At 50.6% G+C, this 24,860-nt stretch overlaps 1 protein-coding gene across 2 annotated transcripts in view; it reads right to left on the reverse strand.

Annotated features, from left to right (window-relative positions):
- PRKX (protein kinase X-linked) overlaps positions 1–24,860 on the reverse strand; it is a 75,998-nt gene that overhangs the window by 37,546 nt on the left and 13,592 nt on the right. For both annotated transcript variants that reach the window (XM_023249502.2, XM_023249503.2), the window contains exon 2: positions 7,225–7,393. In XM_023249502.2, coding sequence (XP_023105270.2) covers positions 7,225–7,393 — 169 coding nt within the window. The remainder of the gene's footprint in view (positions 1–7,224; positions 7,394–24,860) is intronic.

Here is a 24,860-nt window from a genome sequence, read left to right on the forward strand (position 1 = left end):
GTGACCGTCCCAAATATCCCTGCTCGCTGACCGCTCACCGTTGTCCCACGGTTCCCCACGTTGCCCCACGAGGAGGCGTAACCAGATCCGAACCACGTTCGTGAGCACGAGGCGTCCGAGAGAAGGCGGCGAGAGAATGAGCCCTTGTGGCTCGGGCGTGGATAGAACGCAGCCTGAAAGACGCTGGCCGGGGAGGGAACACGGGAGGACCAGCCGAGGGGCGGAACGGACCAGGACAAAACTGACATTTGATCAAGCACGAGCCTCGATATTGCTATGAAGATTCTTTTTTTTTTTTTTTTTTTTGACGTGATTAACATCTAGTGTCAATTGACTTTAGAAGAAGCACATGACTCTCTCTTATATGGGTGGGCCTCGTCTAATCAGTCGATGGCCTTAGGAGCCACCACCCACCCCCCCCAAAAAAAACATGAGGTTTCCAAGGAAGAAGGAATTTTTGCCTGTGGACTTGTCTACCATACAAAAACCCCGCCTGAGTCGCCGGCTTGCAGTCGGACAGTTGAGACAGTCGATCCCTTCAAATCTGCCTCTCTGTTCTGATCGTCGGGATCGTGATGTCTCACGTACCCAGGATGCCACCCCCACCACCAACTCCGTCCTCGTACTCAACATCCCTGAGTCTGAACACCTGCCATGGACCATAAACCTTTCCAGGCACAAAGAGAGTGAGCTCCTACGTCTGAGGGTTGGTGAGCTAGCAGGAGACAGGCGGGCAGGAGAGATGGACAGTGAGGGTCCAGGGAAGGCTCCCTTCCCCGCGTCTGCCTGCGGTGTCTCTCGGGGTTCCTTGGGAGGAGCGTGACCAAGTCTCCCTCCAGAGCCCCTACACGCTGCCCCCTATGGGAGCTACATTACTTACTTCATTCAGTTGGCATGGACATCTGCTCCCTACCTAGCTTTATAGGAGGGCCAGACCTTAGCAGCATCACATCCCAGCAAGATGCAGGCTGGCGGGAGGTAGGTACCTTTCCGCCAACTACTTAATGCTGAATTCTCTGCGCGATCACACGTGTATAGAGACTGCTCGGCACCCACAGGTAACATGCGATTTCCCCCTGAATTTTTAAAAAAAACTTTTTTAAATGTTTATGCATTTTTGAGAGAGACAGAGCATGAGTGGGGTAGGGACAGAGAGGGAGGGAGACACAGGATCCCAAGCGGGCTCCAGGCTCCGAGCTGTCAGCACAGAGCCTGACGTGGGGCTCGGAACCCACGAACCAGGAGATGATGACCTGACCCAAAGTTGGATGCTTAACCAACTGAGCCATCCAGGGGCCTCCCTTTTTTTTTAATTTATTTATTTTGAGAGAAACAGAGGCAGTACAAGTGGGGGAGGGGGGGAGACACAGAGAGAGAGAGAGAGAGAGAAAGAATCCCAATGTCCATGCTGCCAATACAGACCCTGATGTGGGACTCCAACTCACGAAGCTGTGAGTTCATGACCTGAGCCGAAAGCAGGAGCCAGACGGTCAACTGACTGAGCCCACAGGTACCCCTGTCCTGAATTTCTTATATGTTCACTGACTTCCATCAAGTCAATGTTCTTAAAAAGCCAGCTACTCCTTGGTTTGACTTGATTTCTCGGAATTAATGCCGTCACTGGAATTGTATCTGACATACAAGTACTTAAGCAGATTGTGGAGATCACTGGAGGTGGCACACAACAGGGACATGGGAGGCATCCAGTGGGGTCATCCCAGGCCCGGTCTGGCTGGAAGCTTCTTTGCAGAGCAAGCATCTGAGCCAGAAGGAAGGGAGGACCCCGTCCTGGGACGCAGTAGACTTGAGAACCTAGAAGCAAGCACCAGCATCGGCCAGAGAAAGGGGCAGGCAGCTGGCAGGAGACAAGTGTCCTGTGGTCCCCGACCTGCTTCAGCCGGTCAACAGGTGTCAGGGAAGAGCTTCTGGCTACGACATGCCACCATGTCTTAATTTTGGATCCGTTGCACAGCACCTTCCGAAAGAGAACTTAGAGACTCCATAGGGGAAGCGAGTTGACCAACCTCAAGCTGATCGACTTCAACCGCAGGATGAGGTACATCCTGAACCAGGGGGGAGGAGGGACACGCAGAGGGCCTCGGGGATTCAGTGCAGGAGTGGACAACTCACGTCCCCTGCAGGTGCATGACCGGGGGGCAGCCTCAGGCCAGCTTGGCCTCACTGGGCGCCCCTCACGAGGTGTCTCCCAGAGCAGACATGGCAGCTTCAGCCGGTTGGTGTCACGACGATGTCCCCGAGTCCTGTCTCACCAAGCCGGTCACCACAGGCAAGGAGAGCCCTCCTTAATCTGCTGGCACCCGCTCTTTGTGCAGGGAAGTCAACCCTCCCCAGATTTCTGTCTTCCTGGACCCTGACCAAGTGGCCTTCCGGTTAACCCATCGACTTGCGGTGACCGGGTTCATAGCAGTCAATCTCCCAAGGGCAGAGGTTCTCCACAGGGGACGCTCAGCAACGTGGAGACGTTTTTGGGTGTCACAATGAGTTCTACTGGCATGTGGAGGGTGGAGAGAGCAGGGACGCCGCTCGTGACCCTAGAGCATGCAGGACACTCCACATGAGAGAGTCAACCGGCCCCAAATGTCAGCAGTGCGGAAGCTGAGAAGTCTTCCTTAGCATGGGACATTCTCTCTCTATCTACCTCCCTCCCTCCCCACCTATGTCCCTATGATGTATCTCTGTGTAATCTATCTATCATTCTATCGACTGATCTACCTATCAATCCCCTATCAAATTCCCATCTATCATCTACCTACCTACACACCTATGTATCTATCACCTATCATCTCTTTATCTGTCCATATATTTATCTATATCATCAATCTTTCTACATCAAATACCTATCTACGTACACATCATTTATCTATCATTTATCCTATATATCCATCCTGTCTGCCTTCCTTCCTCCGTTCCTTCCTTCCTTCCCCCATCCATCCATCCATCCATCAAATCTATGTATCGCTATCTAGTATCGGTCTATAGCTCTATGGCGGTGGTCTGCAATGGAGGACTATTTCACCCCATAGGAGGTTTTCTGTCGATGTCTCGGGACATTTTTGGTTGTCACCACTGGGGACAGGGTACTACAGGGGCAGTGAGAGGAAGGATGACAGGGATGCGACACCACACACACCAGCAGCCCCACCACACAGCATGATCTGGTTCCCCAATGTCAACAGTGCCGAGACGGAGGACCCCTGTTCTGGGGTCAAACAACTCTAGGACACCAGCGACTTCTATATGCCCAAAAGGATGAGAAGGAGACACGGGACGCTGGTGTTTGGGCACACCCCCAGCCTTGGTCTCAGGGAAATCTTGACTTTGCACCCCGGACAGTGAGCTACTCAGCTCTTGTAGAATTATCTCCACGGGCTGAGCTCGCCTTCGGAAGGGCTTTACCCCCAAATAGAACGTGTTCTCTAATGTGCATTAAATGAACGCCCTGGCCTCTTCTCAAACATACCGAAGGAGCAGTTCACATACTGAACTTGGACAGTGCCACGGGCAAAGCTGCCAAACCACTCAGCTGGGACGTCAGACTCCAAACAGTCGCTGTGCAGCCTGATATCTGGAGCCAGCAGTGTTCCACGCGGCCTCCAGACAAGCAAGCAAAACCCCCTCCGTGTTTCCGGACAGTATGGGAAGCAGATGTTGGGTGACGCGACACTCATTCACAAGAGAAAGTGCCCAGCCGGAGGGCTTCAATGCGTTCTTCACTAATGGTCTGTCCCAGGAAGATACGTCCTTCATCACGTGGCCCTCGGACACCCTGTGGCTCCCATCCAGGCACAGCGTGCCCTCTGTGCTATGCTCTTAAAGACCTGCTCTTAGCAACTCACTAAGTAGGTGTTACAGCTGAATGATGTCCCCATAAAATTCACACGTTGAAGCCTTCACCCCAGGACTTCAGAATGGGACTGTATTTGGAGATGGGTATTTAAAGAGGGGATTAAGGTAAAAAGAGGTCAGAAGGATGGGTCCTGATCCCACAGGACTAGGGTCCTTAGAACATGACGACACAGACACGCACAGAGGGACGGCCACGTGAGGACACAGGGATAACATGGCATCTACACACCAAGGAGAGAGGACTCGGGAGGAACCAGCCTAAGCCCAACCCAGATCTCGGTCTCCCAGCCTCAACCCTACCTGGACGTCAGACTCCCAGCCTCCAGGTCCGGGAGGGAATAAACGTCCCTTGATGAAGCCACCCCATCTGTGATAACGTCATGGCAGCCGAAATGCACACACTTATTCTCTAGAATTCTTGATAAGGGTCACCTGCAAATCTGGATCGCTATTACGTGTCGAGGGGATCCACTGCTAATGATCGTTTCTCTAGATCCTGAGCATTCCAGGAGAGCCCACATGACAACGGGCGTCGTCTTGTGCATCTCAGGACTGTGGGGAAAACCCCAAAACTGACTGAAACCAGTAGAGAGATTTTTAAATGAGGCCCTGCCACCTTTTCCCCAAACCTGTGAGTTTAAGCCCTCCGAGACGAGTATCTAAATGTTCCTTAAATTCCACGTAGATTTAAACATGAGGAGGGGCGCCTGGGTGGCGCAGTCGGTTAAGCGTCCGACTTCAGCCAGGTCACGATCTCGCGGTCCGGGAGTTCGAGCCCCGCGTCGGGCTCTAGGCTGATGGCTCGGAGCCTGGAGCCTGTTTCCGATTCTGTGTCTCCCTCTCCCTCTCCCTCTCTCTCTGCCCCTCCCCTGCTCGTGCTTGGTCTCTGTTTCCCTCAAAAACAAATACACATTAAAACAAAATCTTAGGGGTGCCTGGGTGGCTCAGTCAGTTGAGCCTCCAACTTCGGCTCAGGTCATGATCTCGCGAGATCTCGCGTGATCTCGCGTGAGTTCGAGCCCCGCGTCAGGCTCTGTGCTGATGGCTCAGAGCCTGGAGCCTGTTTCCGATTCTGTGTCTCCCTCTCTCTCTACCCCTCCCCCGTTCATGCTCTGTCTCTCTCTGTCCCAAAAATAAATAAACGTTGAAAAAAAAAAAATTTAAACATGAGGAAAAACTCCCTTCTTCTCAGCCACACCCGACACTGAACTTGACATATAAAGACTACACTTGGGGGCGCCCGGCTGGCTCAGTGCATAGAGCATTCGACTCTTGATCTCGGGGTCGTGAGTTCAAGCCCCATAATGGGTGTAGAAATTACTTAAAAAGTAAAATGTTTAAAGATAAATAAATAAAAATAAAAAGACGACATTGGCCTGTGTGACCTGTTCCTGGGCTGTTGAGAAATCACACTCCATGAAAAGCAAAAGAAGCCTATTTGGATAACCCAGGATCAGCCTGTATTGCGCCGAAATCTAGGCTTCTAGAATGTGTGATGGAAACAAGTCAGGGGTGAAAGGAGGCAGAAAGAACTCAAGGCAGCTATGTCGTGCGAGCTCCCGTCTTTCCGCGTGCGTGTTCAATTTCCGCAAGTTCGAGGATTCCATCTTGGGAAGTCCCCTGACCTAGATTCTCGAATCGCAAAGCCAGTCCAGACCCCAGAGTATCTAGGCTGCTCCCTGCTGCTCCCCGCGTCCCCACATGGTCCCTGCATCCCGTGAACCGCAAGATTGGTTGGAAACTCCCTACCTTTGGAAGGAAGCCCAAGACATGGGAGAACAGTCCGGGAATAAGATAAAGGAGTGCAGGTCTCCCTAATATTTGTTTAGGGGTGTCTGGGTGGCTCGGTCGGTGAAGCATCGGGCTCTTGATTTCGGCTCAGGTCGTGATCTCGTGGTTCCTGAGATCCAGCCCTGCATCAGGCTCTGGACTGTCAGCGCAGAGCCTGTTTGGGATGCTCTCTCTTTCTCTCTCTACCTTTCTCGCTCTCTGCCCCTCCCTTGCTTGTGTTCTCTCTCTCTCTCTCTCTCTCTCTCTCTCTCTCAAAAATAAATAAACTTTCTTCCCGGGAATCGCTATTTTCGTTTATGCAAGGGACAGAACTGGAAGCTTCCCTTAATCCCAGAGGAAGATCGACGTGCGTTCGTGTTTCTAACCGCTCTGGCCCCGAGGACCAAACGGGAGGCTCACCACTGACTGAATAGGCAGCCCTGAATCACTGGTGACTTTTGTGACTTGAAACCACGCGATGGTACTGAGCCCTCCGCATCGGCACAGAATCACCTGCACCTCCAGAAAAGGAAAGTAAAACCAAAAAAAAAAAAAAAAAAAAATCAACCGGTTCCATTCGCCTCCTCGTTAAACACGCAACATGGCCCTGTTCTGGGTAAGGTGCCACTTTGGGCTTGGAGGATGGGGCCCTGGCGGCCTTGTGCTTGGAGGCGTCCGTCCCTAAGTCGGGATGCACGCGAGATGCTTCGGAGCCGTGGCGAACGGCTCCTGTGTCTGTGTGCAGACAGGTGTATCAGAGAAGGGCAGGAGTTGGTCAGGTGCAGGGGTGTCCAGAGGGGAGATGCACTGGAAGGAGGCGCTGCAGGGGAGGGGTGGCCCGAGGGACGCGGGGGAGCGACGGCGTGGACCCCTTCTCCTGCAGGCGGCGCTCTGCGATCGGTCAGGGGACGACAGGGTGTAGGAAAGAGACAACAAGCAGAAGGGAATGCCAGAGGTGCATCCACAAGGAGCCTTTTAGGGACACTAAGCCACCGGGGCCATATTCTGGGGACCTCAGGATTCCCTGAGGATCTGCAGGTGCCAACGAAGGTCACCAGAGAGCTCTCTCGGGACGACCTCCGCAACTGTGAGATGGAGACCGCCTTGGCGGGAAGGAGGCCTTGCAGGGCAAAACCTGCTGCGAGGTCCGTGTCAAAACTCAGCGAAGAGACAGGGGGCCTGGATCAGGCAGGGGCGGGGGGTGGGAATAAGAAGAGGCAAGAGGAAGACAACAGAAAGGAAGACACGGAGGCTGGTTGGAAGGTACCCACACCCACGGGTGCCGCATGGAAAGACAGCCACGTCTGGGCATCCCACCTCTGACACCTGGGTGCAGAATGGTCTTACCCTCTGCTAGCAAAGAGCATGAGAGGAGAGAGATGTATTTGTTCAGTGCTGGGCATGCTCAACTGGACGGGTCTGTGGTGCATCTAAATGGAGATACAGAATCGTCCACTAGAAACCCAACGAGTGGCCTGCACGAATGAGGCTGAGCAGGTGACTGAGGGCCAGCTGTGACCTCACCGCCCAGCACCTGGGATCTGAGACAGGGTGGGGACCGGCAGGGGGCGGTGGGGAGGGACTCACAGCTTGACCAGGAACGGGTGGCTGACTTCCTTCAGCACCGACTTCTCGTTGTGCACGTGCTGTTCCTGCTTCAGCCGGATGACGTCGGGGATGCTCATGACCTTCAGGGCGAAGAAGTGCTTGGCCGTCTTCTCCTTGACCAGCTGTACCCGCCCGAACGTCCCTGTGCCTGGAGGAGGGGGGACAGCGCACAAGGCTGCATCAGCACCTTGAGGAAATTTCAGCAGCTTCAAAGCTCACGACCCGAGGATACAGCGGGAGGGCTGAGAATCTAGGACAAGCTGCCTTCTGGGAGCTTCAAGGGAGGGCACATGTGATGTGCATACAGTCAGTCACCTGCCTCTGAAATGTTCTGTAATTCGGGGGGACAGTGTGGGGTGGGGAGGGGGAGTGGGGAAGCCGGCCATCGTTTCTGTAGATGAGTCATCCCACAGACCGCACGCACACGCACGCACACGGACGGGGACAGACAGAAAGGAAAGTTTCAATATACTAACTACTTTGGATGTAAATTTTAAAAAATAAAAAAATAAAGTTAAATTACAAAGTTAAAAAAAATAATAAAATAAAATGAAATAGAGAAAAAAAGAAAGGAAAGTTTCAGTAAAGGCATTTCTTCAACGTGTTTTTTCCTCTTCAAGACTTTCTGAATAAAGACAAAGGATCGGGCACGCGACACTCATCAGCTGGGTCTTTATGTTAAAATATGCAGAAGATTGGAATATGGGACAGATAGCAATAGGATATGGGAATATATACGTATTCAGGTAGGATATAAAGGAATAGAGTCTGAGAGCGGGTTGAAATTTAAAAATTGCAATCCCGGGGCGCCTGGGTGGCACAGTCGGTTAAGCGTCCGACTTCAGCCAGGTCACGATCTCGCGGTCCGTGAGTTCGGGCCCCGCGTCGGGCTCTGAGCTGATGGCTCGGAGCCTGGAGCCTGTTTCCGATTCTGTGTCTCCCTCTCTCTCTGCCCCTCCCCCGTTCATGCTCTGTCTCTCTCTGTCCCAAAAATAAATAAAAAACGTTGAAAAAAAAATTTAAAAAAAATAAAAAATAAAAAAATAAAAAAAATTGCAATCCCTACTAATATGCAAGGAAATCAAACCTTTTATACCCTGGCAGGACCTTCCCAACCCAAATGCAACCTCCACCGGCCCTTCCAGACCCTTCTATTCCTAGGGGGGCATGGTGGCCACCTTGGAGCCCTCACCCAGGCTGGCAACCACTTAATGCAAATATGAGATCAAAGATCCAAGGGAATTTTATCGACAGCCAGAAAAGATGTAAAGGTGGGAGAGAAAAATGGATATCTGTACCTGTGAGCCTCCAGGTACCTGGCACCCACGGAGCTTATCAATGGCGGCTGTGTTTTCCATCAATGTCTGTCTAGGCAATAATGAGGAGGAAGGGGTCTTCCCGGGGAAGAAGGTCAACAGTTGGGGCTCTCTGGTTGGAATAATGCCAATTAATGTGGTAAGAGGGAGAAAGAAATTCAAGGCAAGCTGAGAAGAAAAGGGACCCCCTCCGCCAACATAACCACACAGCCACAGATTTCCTTTTTTGTCCTACAGAGTTTGGAATCGCACACGGTGACGTGAGAAAGAGAGCAAAGTCCCAGTCAGGCAAGACATTTGGTTTTAGCATTTTCTACACATTAGAATTGCCGAGCTGTGAAATAAATCTCCTCGCCTCCCCGGGCGGGGGTTCGTGGGGGTCGGAGAAGGCACAGGGAGTAGTAACCTTGGCTTTTAGGTGCAGTTTCCGATCATGAATATTTGACCACGGGAGAAACAGAAAGTGATCAACAAAAGCCAAGAAAAGAAAGTGCTGTGTAAGAAGAAGGAAATGATGAGGGGCTGATCCACTTTCAAAGTAGATTTGCTCATCAGAAGAATTTGGAAGCAAACAGAACTGTAAAGAGGCTAAGGCAGGAGCGTGTTGCTGAAATTCTGCACCATCAAGACAAAAGCACGAAGCGTGTGGGGAGGAAGGCTGTACAGAGAGTGAACTGGCAATGTTGACTCGTTTTTAGGACGACGCTGATGTTTCCACTGGGTCAGATGCAAGGTTCGCCGTTTATGTGATCCGTGAACTCGCACAAACACATTTAATCCTTTTTGGCCTCTGTTGTTCACCTCCCCAACAGGACAGGTAGCCCTCAGGGGAACATAAAAGGACAGCCACACCACTGGGTAGATGCCCGTGATGGAAAGAAGGCTGCGTGCCTAGATCTTACACTCTGCTACCGTGCTTTCTGCCCATGCCTCTCCACTGCCCCCGAGAAGAACCCTACTCGTCCCTGGACTGCATTTACTAGATGATACTTTGGCTTCTCAGCACCTGAGTAGTCGGATCTGCACCTGGACATTGTCTGTGCCTATGCACGTCTGTGAAACACACCAGCTATGACCCAGATTTTTCTGTGTCTCTCCCGGCCACTTGCGTTAAGCTCCCTCTGAGCGGTATCAGCCATAAACACACAGAACTCAAAACGGAGGACTTCTGCGTGACAGCCAAAGCCCGTGCCACCCTGTTGGACGTGGGCAGTCCCCGGATGCCATCGGATTCCAGGACCAAGTAAACAGTCTTGGTCGAGGGGGACGAGACCAGTAGAGTGCAATTGTTTCCTTGACCGGCTTCAATGCACAGAGCACACGACCACGTGAGTGGTGTTGGCTGTCACTCATCAAGGTGGTGGGAAGAAACGGGCAAACAGGGCTTTTCCCACCTGGTGCTGGGAAGCTCACCAACATACACCGCCAGCTCTCAGTGTCTGCCTGTAGGAAACACGAAAGTCCAGGGGCACCTGGCTGGCTCAGTCCCTGGAGCGTCCGACTTCAGCTCAGGTCATGCATGATCTCACAGGCTGTGAGTTCGAGCCCCGCGTGGGGCTCTGTGCTGACAGCTCAGAGCCTGGAGCCTGCTTCAGATTCTCTCCCTCTCTCCCCGCCCCTGCCCCCACTCCTGCTCTGTCTCCCTCTCTCTCTCTCAAAAATAAATAAATAAATGTTAAACAAGAACAAAATTTTTAAAGAAGAAAGTAAAACTTCCAGTTTTTAGCTTTGTTGTGCGTAAGGACGGCCTTATGAGTTATAGCCAACACCACTCACGTTGTGGTTGTGCTCTGTGCATTGAAGGCGGTCAACGTAACAATTGCAGGGTACTAGTTGCTAAGACAGTAAATCCCAAAAGCTCTTGTAACAAGAAAAAGAATTTTGGTTAACTGTATGAGAAGACGCACGTTAACTAGTTAGTGGTAATTATTTCGACATATACGCATTTCTCAAGTCCTAATGCTATACACCTTAAACTAATACAGTCTTGTTAATAACACCTCAATAAAACTGAAAAGAACAAAAACAAAACTCTACCCCACGAGGATTTAAATAAAATAACACACACAGGGCACACGACACAGCATCTCAACCAATGTAATAAATGAATTTTCCATCTGTGTAAAAAAAGAGAGAGACAGAGAGAGCACTTCATCAATGCAAACACTTAAAATGGGTGAATTGTGTTGTAAATTATACCTCAAAAACACTGACCCCCACACCAAAAAATTTGGGCTGAGACAGATTTTTTTTTTAAGTAAGCTCCATGAAACAGAGATGGAATTTGTTTCCACCCATTATTCTTTGGGGCCCTGGATACAGACATACGTCAACCCTCAGTTGAAGGGTAGAATATATCTCGTGGGGAAAGGATCCCACACAGGGCATGGGAACTGGGAACAAATCTATTGCTACAGGAAGACAGAAGACTAGAAGGTCCTTTGATAAATGTGGACAAAGTGAGAGAAGCCTGCCCAGACTGAGAAGCAGGAATGAGGAGAAGGTGACAACCCAGGGTGGCATCTCAGGCCTGTGTATGGTACTAACACCTTTGGCCCTAAATAGCTCCGATTCCACAGGGAATGCAACAAGGAATATTTAAAGTACCTCCATATATTTGCCAAAAAAAAAAAAAAAAAAAAAATTGAGGAAGTCCATCCACAATAACACAAAGAAGGTCCACACAGTTGTTAATGGGATCACAGAGAAGCCAGTTCCTGGTTTTATGGATGTCCTTTGATTATGGAAGATATTATCCCTGGGGGTGAGGGCACATGGGGAGTCTCCTGTCCACTATTTCACAAATTCTGAAGAGTCTTACGTTATGGAGAGTCAAACTATTTCCTGTAAGAAATTTTAGGAAAAATCATCTCTACCTTAAACCCAAGTTGAGTATCCTGTGTGACCATCTTCAAGAAGGCCTATACCCTAAATGCACAGGTTCAGGATTCGCCCGCAGATATTTTGGTAAAAGCGTCTGTGAGAAGGTCTCTTCCTCCAAAGTCATCTGTTCAGTCTGCTTCCTTAGAAGTCCAGTGATTGTCAAGAGGTGACTGGGCCAGCTGTGACTCTTTCCTTCCTGGATAGTTTTCTTTCAGTTACTTTATTTCTTCTAACTTTAGCTTTACTTGTTTTTTGTTTTGTTCTGCTTTGGTTTTTGACTGTTGTTTGACAGCACTGAAAGGAGGCATTTCTTGTAGTTTCCTCTAAAAGACTCTTAACGAGGTCCTTGATACAGACCCTGTAAGTTTTTTTTTATTTTTTTTTCAACGTTTATTTATTTTTGGGACAGAGAGAGACAGAACATGAACGGGGGAGGGGCAGAGAGAGAGGGAGACACAGAATCGGAAACAGGCTCCAGGCTCTGAGCCATCAGCCCAGAGCCTAGACCCTGTAAGTTTTTAAGCCAATGCCACTGACGGGTCCATCGTACCTGGTGCCACTAAATTTGACTGACTGCTGGTGATTGTAAAAATGAAGAAAACAGAGGGAAATGGAATTCCGTTCCCAACCGCAACACACGCTCCTGGAGACAGAACCGTGTTCTCTCCAGCCTCCCTTTACACAAAGTTTCCTCACTAATGGGCACCCCATGGTGTTTTCTGCTACAAACATACAACTAACTACAAACAGGAGGTTTTCTCAGTTCTTAAGGAGTTCATAATCAAACAGACACACAAGAACCACAAAACGCTACAGGTTCGTAAGCACATTCAGACCTGGCACAGAATGTCAAATACCTAAGCCACGACGTCACCGTTTAAACGTTGTGGAAAAGAACAAGGAGAAGGTAATAATAGGTCCCAAGAGGAACTAACAAACCCACAAGCCAGCCCACACAGGTAAGAGTGAAACAGTACCACTTGCAATTGTATAAAAGTATTCACACTCAAACAAATAATTGCAGGAAGGCGTTTCCTTTGAAACAAAGACAAAGACAGACATGGACATTGGGTTTGATGTGAATGTGTCTGTATTTGGGCCTCCCGCCTCCTCCCCAAAGGCACACCAAAAATATAAAATCCCACTTCATTCATTTATTTACTTTGGATATGACAATACGGTTTTATTCTGTGCCATGAAATAGACTCTGACTGGGTAACAGGGATATGTGTTCCCTGATCCCAAGGCAGGAAGAGTCACAAAAGGAGTTAAAGATGGATAGATGCACAGTAAATGATAGGTAGACAGATCCATGGGTAGATGATAGATAGATGCATAGATGAATGGATAGGTGGGTAGGATGATACGTAGGTAGATAGATAGATAGATAGATAGATAGATAGAATGCATAGATGTATTGATGGATGATAGATAGATAGATAGATAGATAGATAGATAGATAGATAGATAGACAGGATGGATGGATGGATGGATGGATGGATGGATGGATGGATGGACAGACGGACAGACAAATGGATGGACAGATTGACAGACAGACAGGATTCATAGATCAATGGATGGATGGATAGATAGGTATGATGGATTGATGGATGGATGGATGGATGGATGGATGGATGGATGGACAGACAGACAGACAACTGGATGGATAGATTGACAGACAGACAGGATTCATACATCAATGGATGGATGGATGGATGGATGGATGGATGGATGGATACATAGGTATGATGGATGGATGGATGGATGTTGGATGGATGGATGGGTGGATGGATGGATGGACAGATAGATATAAACAGACACAAAGATGATACACAGACGACTGATAGGTAGACACATGAGTGATCTAATAAGACAGATGAGATAGATGAGAGCTAGCACATAAATAAATAGACACAGACATAGACCAATAATAGATTACTGATACATACATTGATAGAGAATAGAGAAGATAAACGAGATAGATAAGACAGATGGATGGGCAGAAAGACACTAGCTTTGTAGATAAATAGATAGAAAGATGGACAGATAGACACTAATTAACTTTAGACATTTATTTACTTTGTAAGCTTATTTCCCAAATAGAAAATAAAACTTTGTCAAAACCCACCTGGCAATAACCCATAACGTCCAACTTGATTTCCTAACAGCCCACACAACGCTGGGACAGTCCAAACTACTCCAGACAGTTATGGCACACACTGGGTTGGGAGGGAACACGTTCCTTCCTCATCCGTCCATGCGGCACATTAAGGTACATGGGATGATACAGGGGGGTATGTACTGAGGAGTAGCAACCAGAAACCTCCTTGGGTGACCCCCACCCCACCATAAGCAGCTACAGGAGGGTCTGAACTATACTTCACACCCAAGACTGCCTGAGGATCGGACACCCCTGTCCTCAAGGCCCTGTGTCCCCCAGATGCAGCCAGTGTGCATGACGGGGACGTGGCAGAACATGATGCTCCCTTAATTCACCCGGCATGCCACGTGGCCTGAAGGAATTCAGCAGACTCCTAACGTGAGGCTGGTACACAGCGGGAAGGATCTCGGACTCAGCTGAGTCACTGGACATCCTGAGAAATCTGGGGAGGGTCCCTTCCCACCAGGGGACACCACGCGAGCCAGTTAGCAGCGTCCTCCTGTACCGGGAAGTGCTGAACTCTATTTGGACCTCGTGAAATCAGCTTGGGAATGTGTAAAGCAACTGAAAAGCATACAACTGCTAAGGAGGCCACAAGCATTCAGCCTGTTGGTCATTAAAATATCTGTCCCCGCTCTATAGTGTTGGTGGCTTCTATGTGTTGAAAGGATGTCTGTGAAAAGATACAGGACGCTAAGATGGGGACCAGGGGGTCACGGGAGAGGACAGACCGGGGACAAAAACAGAGATGCATTTCACAGTTTAATTGTCTTAGTTTATTTTTTTATTCTCAAAGTATAGAAACGTCTTATCTACATAATAGCAACATTTGCCTGAAGCGGATCAATTACATGAAATTGATGCATTAAGTAATTATTGCAAAATACAGCTGACCCTTGAATAACCCCGGGGGCTAGGGGTACTGGACCGCCCCCCATGCCGTTGAAAATCCACGTGCAACTTTTGACTCCCCCAAAACGTTAACTACTAATAGCCTAGCACTGACTGGAAGCCTTCCCAATAACGTATACAGTTGATTCACACACGGTTTGTATGTTCCAGGTATGACATACTATATTGTTACAATAAAGTAAGCTAGAGAAAAGAAACCGTGATTAAGAAAATTCTAAGGAAGGGGTGCCTGGGTGGCTCAGTCGGTTAAGCATCCAACTTGGCTCATGTCATAATCTCATGGTTTGTGGGTTCAAGCCCCACGTCGGGCTCTGTGCTGACAGCTCGGAGCCTGGAGCCTGCTTTGGATACTGTGTCTCCCTCTCTCTCTGCCCCTCCCCTGCTCACACTCTGTCTCTCTCTTTCTTTCTCTCTCTCTCTCTCAGAAATATATAAATATTTTTTTTTAATTTTTAAAAAGAAAATCCTAAGAAAAATATACTTACGGTACTGTACTCAATTTATTGTAAATATATATATACATATATATGTATATATATATCACATATAAGACGCCCCATGCAGTTCAAACCCATGTTATTCGAGAGTCAACTATAATTACTACATCATAATATATGAACTTATCATCACAAAACCCATTTCCTTTCCTTTTCGCATTTTCCCCCTCTTGGTAATATCAGAAAAGATAAGCTACAATGTATGAAATAATAAATGTCTAATGCATGCAATTCTCCTTTCAAAAGGCAATCCTGAAAATTACTGCTGCAGACAAGTACAGCCAGACTTTTGTTCTATGGGGGGAAAAAGCCCTTTAAAAAATGTCTGCTAATTCTGAGATTTAACTTAAAAACACAGAACTGGAGGGGCGCCTGGGTGGCGCAGTCGGTTAAGCGTCCGACTTCAGCCAGGTCACGATCTCGCGGTCCGTGAGTTCGAGCCCCGCATCAGGCTCTGGGCTGATGGTTCAGAGCCTGGATCCTGTTTCTGATTCTGTATCTCCCTCTCTCTCTGCCCCTCCCCTGTTCATGCTCTGTCTCTCTCTGTCCCAAAAATAAATAAACGTTGGAAAAAAAAAAAAAAATTTAAAAAAAAAAAAATAAAAAAAATAAAAACACAGAACTGGACACTCTGAAAGGGTGACTCTTATGGTCTGTGAATTATCTATCTCTCAGTATGCAAAACTTACAGAAAAGGTGTACTTTGGACAATCTCATGAAGGTTCTTTGTTCTAACTTGGAATATTTACTTCAAAGATCAGCTGAAAAAAAAAAAAAAAACTGGACCAATTCAGCTCAGCACTGAGCGGGAGGAGGTTGTTTTGAGAGATCGCTTGTCTAGACAGCTTTTTGTGTTTTTAAACAAGTAACTCCCTCAAAACTTTGCTGAGTCAAGCCACGTTCAATTTCACATTGTTCTATTTTAAAAGATAAAAATAGAACAGACATTTTAGAACCACAATTCTCCTATTTACAAATTGTTTACTAAATTATCCTCTCCCCCATCAAAGACACAAAATAGGTAATCACGAATGAAAACAGAAACACAGGAAGTTCCTGCGCGCCCCCAGCTGGAGCAAATGTCCCACAAGGGAAATGCTTTGAATTCCTGGCTCGGCTTCAGTGCTCCTATAAGCAGGAGATCTGCAGCTTTTAATGTCACTGGGCTGAGTCTGTACCAAGATGAACAAAGCTCGGTCTTCACACGTTCACAATACAAGCTGGCCAGGTTAAAGGCGCAGCCCTAACTTGTATCCAGGACGGGATGGGCGTGTGTCAGAGAAACCCCTCAAATGCCCCCAAATGTACAGCCCTATAGATCATGGTTCCTCAGCCTCAGGACTATCTTGGCATTTGAGGCTGGGCAACTCTCTGGGGCGGGGCGTCCTGTGCTCCATTTGGTGCTGACCAGCGTCTCTGGTCTCCACCCACCAGATGCCAGGAGCAACCCTTATACCCAGGTGTGACAACCAGAAATGTCCCCAGACATTGTCAAGTGTGTGTGGAGAAACAGAAAGCACCAATGGTTGAAAACAACCACCACTGATGGATAGATGATAGACAGACACGTGATACATGATTACAATGATAGAGGATAGATACATGGATGGATGGATAGATGATAGGTAGGTAGGTAGATAGATAGATATGATGGATAGATAGATGATAGATCAAAATAGGGATGGATGGATAGATAGATAAAATGGATAGATAGGATAGATAGGTAGATAGATAGACAGGATGGAGGGATGATGGATAGGATGGATAGATAAATAGGTAGATAGATATAGGGATGGATGGATGGATGGATAGATAGATAGATAGATAGATAGATAGATAGATAGATATAGATAGGACAGATAGATAGGATGGATGGATAGATGGATAGATAGATAGATAAATAGATAGATAGATAGATAGATAGATAGATAGATAGATAGATAGATAGATATAATGGTTGGGTGAATGGATGGATAGATGGATAGATAGATAGATAGATAGATAGATAGATAGATAGATAGATAGATATAATGGATGGGTGAATGGATGGATAGATAGATAGATGATAGATAGATAGATAGATAGACAGATAGATAGATACATAGATACATAGATACATAGATAGATATAATGGATGGGTGAATGGATGGATGGATAGATAGATAGATAGATAGATACATACATACATACATACATACATACATACATAGATATAATGGATGGGTGAATGGATGGATGGATGGATAGATAGATAGATAGATAGATAGAGATAGGACGGATAGATAGGATGGATGGATAGATAGATACATACATACATACATAGGCAGACAAATGAGAGAGAGAATCTCTCACGCTAAGCCACAGTTTCCTCCACTTTGGCGTAACTGACATCTGGGGAGTCCTGAGTACTGTAGAATGTTGAAAAGCATCCCTTTTTTTGCACCCACCAGATGCTTGTGCCACCCCCCCCCCCAAACTCCAGTCGTAACAACCAATAGTGGTCAGACATTGCCAAGTGTCCACTGGGAACGGAAGTGCCCCTAGTTACGAACCCTTGCCATGGAGCAAGCACTGGCAGGTAGGACTTTCTGTGGGGCAGGAACCTTCCACAACCTGCCGTCCACCACAGAAGGCACAAGCTCACAGGGGCTACTGGGGATCTGAAATGTGGCTATTGAGACTAGCTGAATGAGACCATGCTAGTATTGTATTGCATGTGGCTCATGGCTACCATATTGGACTGCCTTAAAAAGTTCCACCGTTCATGGGCACCTGGGTGGCTCAGTGGGTTAAGCATCTGACTTCAGCTCAGGTCATGATGTCGTGGTTCATGAGATCAAGCCCCACATCAGGCTCTGAGCTATCAGCACAGATTCCGTGTCTCCCTCCCTCTCTGCCCCTCCGCTGCTCACACTCTTTCTGTATCAAAAATAAATAACTATTTAAGAATAATAAAGTTCTACCATTCAGCTCACACTCAATTCTTGTAGCAAGTGTCAGCTCTCACGTTAGAAATACTTGGGGGGGGGAGGGGAGCACCTGGGTGGTTCTGTTGGTTAGCATCTGAGTCGTGATCTCAGCTCAGGTCACGATCTCATGGTTCGTAGATTCGAGCCCCACATCAGGGCCTGTACTGACCGTGTGGAACGTGCTTGGGATTCTTGCTCTCCTGCTCTCTCCTTCCTTCTCTCTCTCAAAAACTAAATAAACTGGGGCGCCTGGGTGGCGCAGTCGGTTAAGCGTCCAACTTCAGCCAGGTCACGATCTCGCGGTCCGTGAGTTCGAGCCCCGCGTCAGGCTCTGGGCTGATGGCTCAGAGCCTGGAGCCTGTTTCCGATTCTGTGTCTCCCTCTCTCTCTGCCCCTCCCCCGTTCATGCTCTGTCTCTCTCTGTCCCAAAAATAAATAAACGTTGAAAAAAAAATTAAAAAAAAAAAAAACTAAAGAAACTAAAAAAATATTAAAAAAAAAAAGAATTATTTGGAAACCTCTATCTTTGACCACCAATGATTTATACCACCAATGATTTATGATTTATGCCTGTGTTATGAATACAACCTAGGTCTCTGAACAAAGACAGAGTCAATACAAGGAGGCCAGCTGTTGTTTCCACCGCGGTTCGTATTTCACTGTGTGTCAGACGCTCACAAGCCCCTGATGCAGGAAGGCACAATATAAAGGCGGTTCCTGCGTTCACTCAGTTTAGTTACAACCAGGCCGGGCGGGCAGGCAGCAAACATTCGTTATAATAGCAGTAAGAACCTTGATGAGCTTACTGGGGTTTCCTGAGCTTGTGGAGGTTCTGTGACTTTGTCAGACAGGTGTGGGAGGAAGAAAGGGATGGAACTTACCTTGGGGTCAGGGGTCAGAAAAGACATTCCCTTTCGAGGAAGTCAAGTTTCAAAATGGAAAGAGGAGGGTGGCTCAGGCTGGAGGCTGCTTCGCAGGGGGACACGGAAGAAGTGAAGCAGGCGAGGGAGGAAGGGAAGGGGGTGAGGGAGGAAGTGAGGGAAGGGAGTGAAGGAGGTGGGGGAGGAAGGGAAAGACGTGAGGGAGGAAGGGAAGGGGGTGAGGGAGGAAGTGAGGGAAGGGAGTGAAGGAGGTGGGGGAGGAAGGGAAAGACGTGAGGGAGGAAGGGAAGGGGGTGAGGGAGGAAGTGAGGGAAGGCAGTGAAGGAGGTGGGGGAGGAAGGGAAAGACGTGAGGGAGGAAGGGAAGGGGGTGAGGGAGGAAGGGAAGGGGGTGAGGGAGGAAGGGAAGGAGGTGAGGGAGGAAGTGAGGGAAGGTAGTGAAGGAGGTGGGGGAGGAAGGGAAAGACGTGAGGGAGGAAGGGAAGGAGGTGAGGGAGGAAGTGAAGGAGGTGAGGGAAGGCAGTGAAGGAGGTGGGGGAGGAAGGGAAAGACGTGAGGGAGGAAGGGAAGGAGGTGAGGGAGGAAGTGAGGGAAGGCAGTGAAGGAGGTGGGGGAGGAAGGGAAAGACGTGAGGGAGGAAGGGAAGGGGGTGAGGGAGGAAGTGAGGGAAGGGAGTGAAGGAGGTGGGGGAGGAAGGGAAAGAGGTGAGGGAGGAAGGGAAGGGGGTGAGGGAGGAAGGGAAGGGGGTGAGGGAGGAAGTGAGGGAAGGGAGTGAAGGAGGTGGGGGAGGAAGGGAAAGACGTGATGGAGGAAGGGAAGGGGGTGAGGGAGGAAGTGAGGGAAGGCAGTGAAGGAGGTGGGGGAGGAAGGGAAAGACGTGAGGGAGGAAGGGAAGGGGGTGAGGGAGGAAGGGAAGGGGGTGAGGGAGGAAGGGAAGGAGGTGAGGGAGGAAGTGAGGGAAGGTAGTGAAGGAGGTGGGGGAGGAAGGGAAAGACGTGAGGGAGGAAGGGAAGGGGGTGAGGGAGGAAGGGAAGGGGGTGAGGGAGGAAGGGAAGGGGTGAGGGAGGAAGTGAGGGAAGGCAGTGAAGGAGGTGGGGGAGGAAGGTAAAGAGGTGAGGGAGGAAGGGAAGGGGGTGAGGGAGGAAGGGAAGGGGGTGAGGGAGGAAGGGAAGGAGGTGAGGGAGGAAGGGAAGGGGGTGAGGGAGGAAGTGAAGGAGGTGAGGGAAGGCAGTGAAGGAGGTGGGGGAGGAAGGGAAAGACGTGAGGGAGGAAGGGAAGGGGGTGAGGGAGGAAGGGAAGGGGGTGAGGGAGGAAGGGAAGGAGGTGAGGGAGGAAGTGAGGGAAGGTAGTGAAGGAGGTGGGGGAGGAAGGGAAAGACGTGAGGGAGGAAGGGAAGGGGGTGAGGGAGGAAGGGAAGGGGGTGAGGGAGGAAGGGAAGGGGTGAGGGAGGAAGTGAGGGAAGGCAGTGAAGGAGGTGGGGGAGGAAGGTAAAGAGGTGAGGGAGGAAGGGAAGGGGGTGAGGGAGGAAGGGAAGGGGGTGAGGGAGGAAGGGAAGGAGGTGAGGGAGGAAGGGAAGGGGGTGAGGGAGGAAGTGAAGGAGGTGAGGGAAGGCAGTGAAGGAGGTGGGGGAGGAAGGGAAAGACGTGAGGGAGGAAGGGAAGGGGGTGAGGGAGGAAGTGAGGGAAGGCAGTGAAGGAGGTGGGGGAGGAAGGGAAAGACGTGATGGAGGAAGGGAAGGGGGTGAGGGAGGAAGTGAGGGAAGGCAGTGAAGGAGGTGGGGGAGGAAGGGAAAGACGTGAGGGAGGAAGGGAAGGAGGTGAGGGAGGAAGTGAAGGAGGTGAGGGAAGGCAGTGAAGGAGGTGGGGGAGGAAGGGAAAGACGTGAGGGAGGAAGGGAAGGAGGTGAGGGAGGAAGTGAGGGAAGGCAGTGAAGGAGGTGGGGGAGGAAGGGAAAGACGTGAGGGAGGAAGGGAAGGGGGTGAGGGAGGAAGTGAGGGAAGGCAGTGAAGGAGGTGGGGGAGGAAGGGAAAGACGTGATGGAGGAAGGGAAGGGGGTGAGGGAGGAAGTGAGGGAAGGCAGTGAAGGAGGTGGGGGAGGAAGGGAAAGACGTGAGGGAGGAAGGGAAGGGGGTGAGGGAGGAAGTGAGGGAAGGCAGTGAAGGAGGTGGGGGAGGAAGGGAAAGACGTGAGGAAGGGAAGGGGGTGAGGGAGGAAGGGAAGGGGGTGAGGGAGGAAGTGAGGGAAGGCAGTGAAGGAGGTGGCGGAGGAAGGGAAAGACGTGATGGAGGAAGGGAAGGGGGTGAGGGAGGAAGTGAGGGAAGGGAGTGAAGGAGGTGGGGGAGGAAGGGAAAGAGGTGGGGGAGGAAGGGAAAGAGGTGAGGGAGGAAGGGAAGGGGGTGAGGGAGGAAGGGAAGGGGGTGAGGGAGGAAGGGAAGGGGGTGAGGGAGGAAGTGAGGGAAGGCAGTGAAGGAGGTGGGGGAGGAAGGGAAAGACGTGAGGGAGGAAGGGAAGGGGGTGAGGGAGGAAGGGAAGGGGGTGAGGGAGGAAGGGAAGGGGGTGAGGGAGGAAGTGAGGGAAGGCAGTGAAGGAGGTGGGGGAGGAAGGGAAAGACGTGAGGGAGGAAGGGAAGGGGGTGAGGGAGGAAGTGAGGGAAGGGAGTGAAGGAGGTGGGGGAGGAAGGGAAAGAGGTGAGGGAGGAAGGGAAGGGGGTGAGGGAGGAAGGGAAGGGGGTGAGGGAGGAAGTGAGGGAAGGGAGTGAAGGAGGTGGGGGAGGAAGGGAAAGAGGTGAGGGAGGAAGGGAAGGGGGTGAGGGAGGAAGGGAAGGAGGTGAGGGAGGAAGTGAGGGAAGGTAGTGAAGGAGGTGGGGGAGGAAGGGAAAGACGTGAGGGAGGAAGGGAAGGAGGTGAGGGAGGCAGTGAAGGAGGTGAGGGAAGGCAGTGAAGGAGGTGGGGGAGGAAGGGAAAGACGTGAGGGAGGAAGGGAAGGGGGTGAGGGAGGAAGTGAGGGAAGGCAGTGAAGGAGGTGGGGGAGGAAGGGAAAGACGTGAGGGAGGAAGGGAAGGGGGTGAGGGAGGAAGTGAGGGAAGGCAGTGAAGGAGGTGGCGGAGGAAGGGAAAGACGTGATGGAGGAAGGGAAGGGGGTGAGGGAGGAAGTGAGGGAAGGGAGTGAAGGAGGTGGGGGAGGAAGGGAAAGACGTGAGGGAGGAAGGGAAGGGGGTGAGGGAGGAAGTGAGGGAAGGCAGTGAAGGAGGTGGGGGAGGAAGGGAAAGACGTGAGGGAGGAAGGGAAGGGGGTGAGGGAGGAAGGGAAGGGGGTGAGGGAGGAAGGGAAGGGGGTGAGGGAGGAAGTGAGGGAAGGCAGTGAAGGAGGTGGGGGAGGAAGGGAAAGACGTGAGGGAGGAAGGGAAGGGGGTGAGGGAGGAAGGGAAGGGGGTGAGGGAGGAAGGGAAGGGGGTGAGGGAGGAAGTGAGGGAAGGCAGTGAAGGAGGTGGCGGAGGAAGGGAAAGACGTGATGGAGGAAGGGAAGGGGGTGAGGGAGGAAGTGAGGGAAGGTAGTGAAGGAGGTGGGGGAGGAAGGGAAAGACGTGAGGGAGGAAGGGAAGGAGGTGAGGGAGGAAGTGAAGGAGGTGAGGGAGGAAGTGAAGGAGGTGAGGGAAGGCAGTGAAGGAGGTGGGGGAGGAAGGGAAAGACGTGAGGGAGGAAGGGAAGGGGGTGAGGGAGGAAGTGAGGGAAGGGAGTGAAGGAGGTGGGGGAGGAAGGGAAAGAGGTGAGGGAGGAAGGGAAGGGGGTGAGGGAGGAAGGGAAGGGGGTGAGGGAGGAAGTGAGGGAAGGGAGTGAAGGAGGTGGGGGAGGAAGGGAAAGAGGTGAGGGAGGAAGGGAAGGGGGTGAGGGAGGAAGGGAAGGAGGTGAGGGAGGAAGTGAGGGAAGGCAGTGAAGGAGGTGGGGGAGGAAGGGAAAGACGTGAGGGAGGAAGGGAAGGGGGTGAGGGAGGAAGTGAGGGAAGGGAGTGAAGGAGGTGGGGGAGGAAGGGAAAGAGGTGAGGGAGGAAGGGAAGGGGGTGAGGGAGGAAGGGAAGGAGGTGAGGGAGGAAGTGAGGGAAGGTAGTGAAGGAGGTGGGGGAGGAAGGGAAAGACATGAGGGAGGAAGGGAAGGAGGTGAGGGAGGAAGTGAAGGAGGTGAGGGAAGGCAGTGAAGGAGGTGGAGGAGGAAGGGAAAGAGGTGAGGGAGGAAGTGAAGGGGGTGAGGGAGGAAGGGCAGGGGGTGAGGGAGAAAGTGAAGGAAGTGACGGAGAAAGGGAAAGGGGTGAGGAAGGGAAGGAGGTGAGGGAGGAAGGGAAGGAGGTGAGGGAGGCAGTGAAGGAGGCAGGGGAGGAAAGGAAGGAGCAGATGGAATCAAAGGAAGCCCGTAGGGTGGGCACTTATCCAATATTTGTGTCCTTATAAAAGATAGAAGAGGAGAGACACAGACACAGAGGAGAAGCCACGTGAAGAGGGAGGCAGAGACGGGAAGGACGCGGCCACAAGCTCAGGGACGCCTGGAGCCCCAGAAGCTGGAAGAGGCAGGGAGGACCCTCCCCTGGAGCCTCTGGAGGGAGCACAGCCCTGTCCCACCTGGACCTCAGCAGCTCTGCCCCCCACCCCCGCCCCCCTGCCTGGATCACCGCAACCCTATTCCGCCTGGATCTCAGGCTTCTGGTCTCCACAACCGTGGGAACAGAAATCTGTGTGTTCGCAGTGCTTTGCTAGGAGAGCCACAGGAAGACACTCCTGGATGTCGGGGAGACAAGGACCCCTCAATGGGTGTTGCTTTGGACACACGCTCTCCAGTCCAGTGCTCACTCAAGAGAAAGATGTAGGTTACAGGTGTGCACCTGGGAGCCCATGGCTCCCACCGACCGAAGTCACAAGTATGGCCAAGATCACCCTTCGATCTTTGAGACTTTTCTTGTTTAATCATTTAAATTTTCAGCTGACGGGAACAGTATCTTCAACTTCTCTAAAAGGGGGACTCCACGTAAGTCTCATGTGTCAAACGTCTCCCGGGTTCCTCTTTTTGTTTTAATCAAGCTTCTCCTGGGTTCCCTGAATGATCGGCTTCTGCTGGGATCATATGTCTTTTCTTATCTTAATGCCTCGCACAGGGCAACCTGCTGATAAACATCAGGTCTGCGGTCTCCCCCCCACCCCCCGTTTAAGAATGAGACGATACCAGAGAGAGTGACTCTCAAAGTTTCCGCAAGGGAGTGCGCGTGGGGAGCGGGGGTGGCTCTCAGAGCGAAAGCATCATCTTGGAGCGCCCAGAAGCCCTGCGTCCCCCCCTGCGGTCGTGTTTACCCAGATCCTACTCGGCACTGAACATGTGTTATCACATCGCTAGCTCCTTCTTGGCACCTTGATTATAATCCTTCCAACACTGACCTTTTCTTAGAGCTATTTGTGTTCGTGCAATTCTTGAAATCCTGTGTTTTCGCGTCCCCCAATGAAGCGTTATGGTTCCTTGCACGCAGGACGTGCTAACAACCGCCTTCTGTAAGTAACGCCTCTGTGAAGCGAACTCCAAACCTACGATGCGCTGGGGACATCCAGAGCTGGAAGGAAGCAACGCAATCGGGTAGGATCCAATTGTGAGCACCAGTGACCGCGTCGGCTGGTTGGCGGAAGATGTAACCCGCAAATTCAACGCACGTTCTTTGGACACAAGGAGGCGTTTCATGTTCTGAAGAGTCACCAGATACGCAAATCGCCATGAATCGGTCATTGCATCCGGTGCCCACTCAAGATCCTCTGAGACCGGGTCGTTGGCTTGGAACGGCAGTCGTCAAACGCCCTGATCTCGGGATTCTTCGGCACCCTGGCAACAGATCAAGGACTCTAAACGATGCTTGCGTTGTTGGCCTGTGGGTGTCACTATCTGGAGAGCGTAACCATATCAGCGAGGAAAACAAATATAGAAAACACAAGAGCGAGCTAGTGCACCCCACTGGTGGCCAGAGATGACATC

Source organism: Felis catus, chromosome X, assembly GCF_018350175.1.
Source record: "Felis catus isolate Fca126 chromosome X, F.catus_Fca126_mat1.0, whole genome shotgun sequence".
NCBI lineage: Eukaryota > Metazoa > Chordata > Mammalia > Carnivora > Felidae > Felis > Felis catus.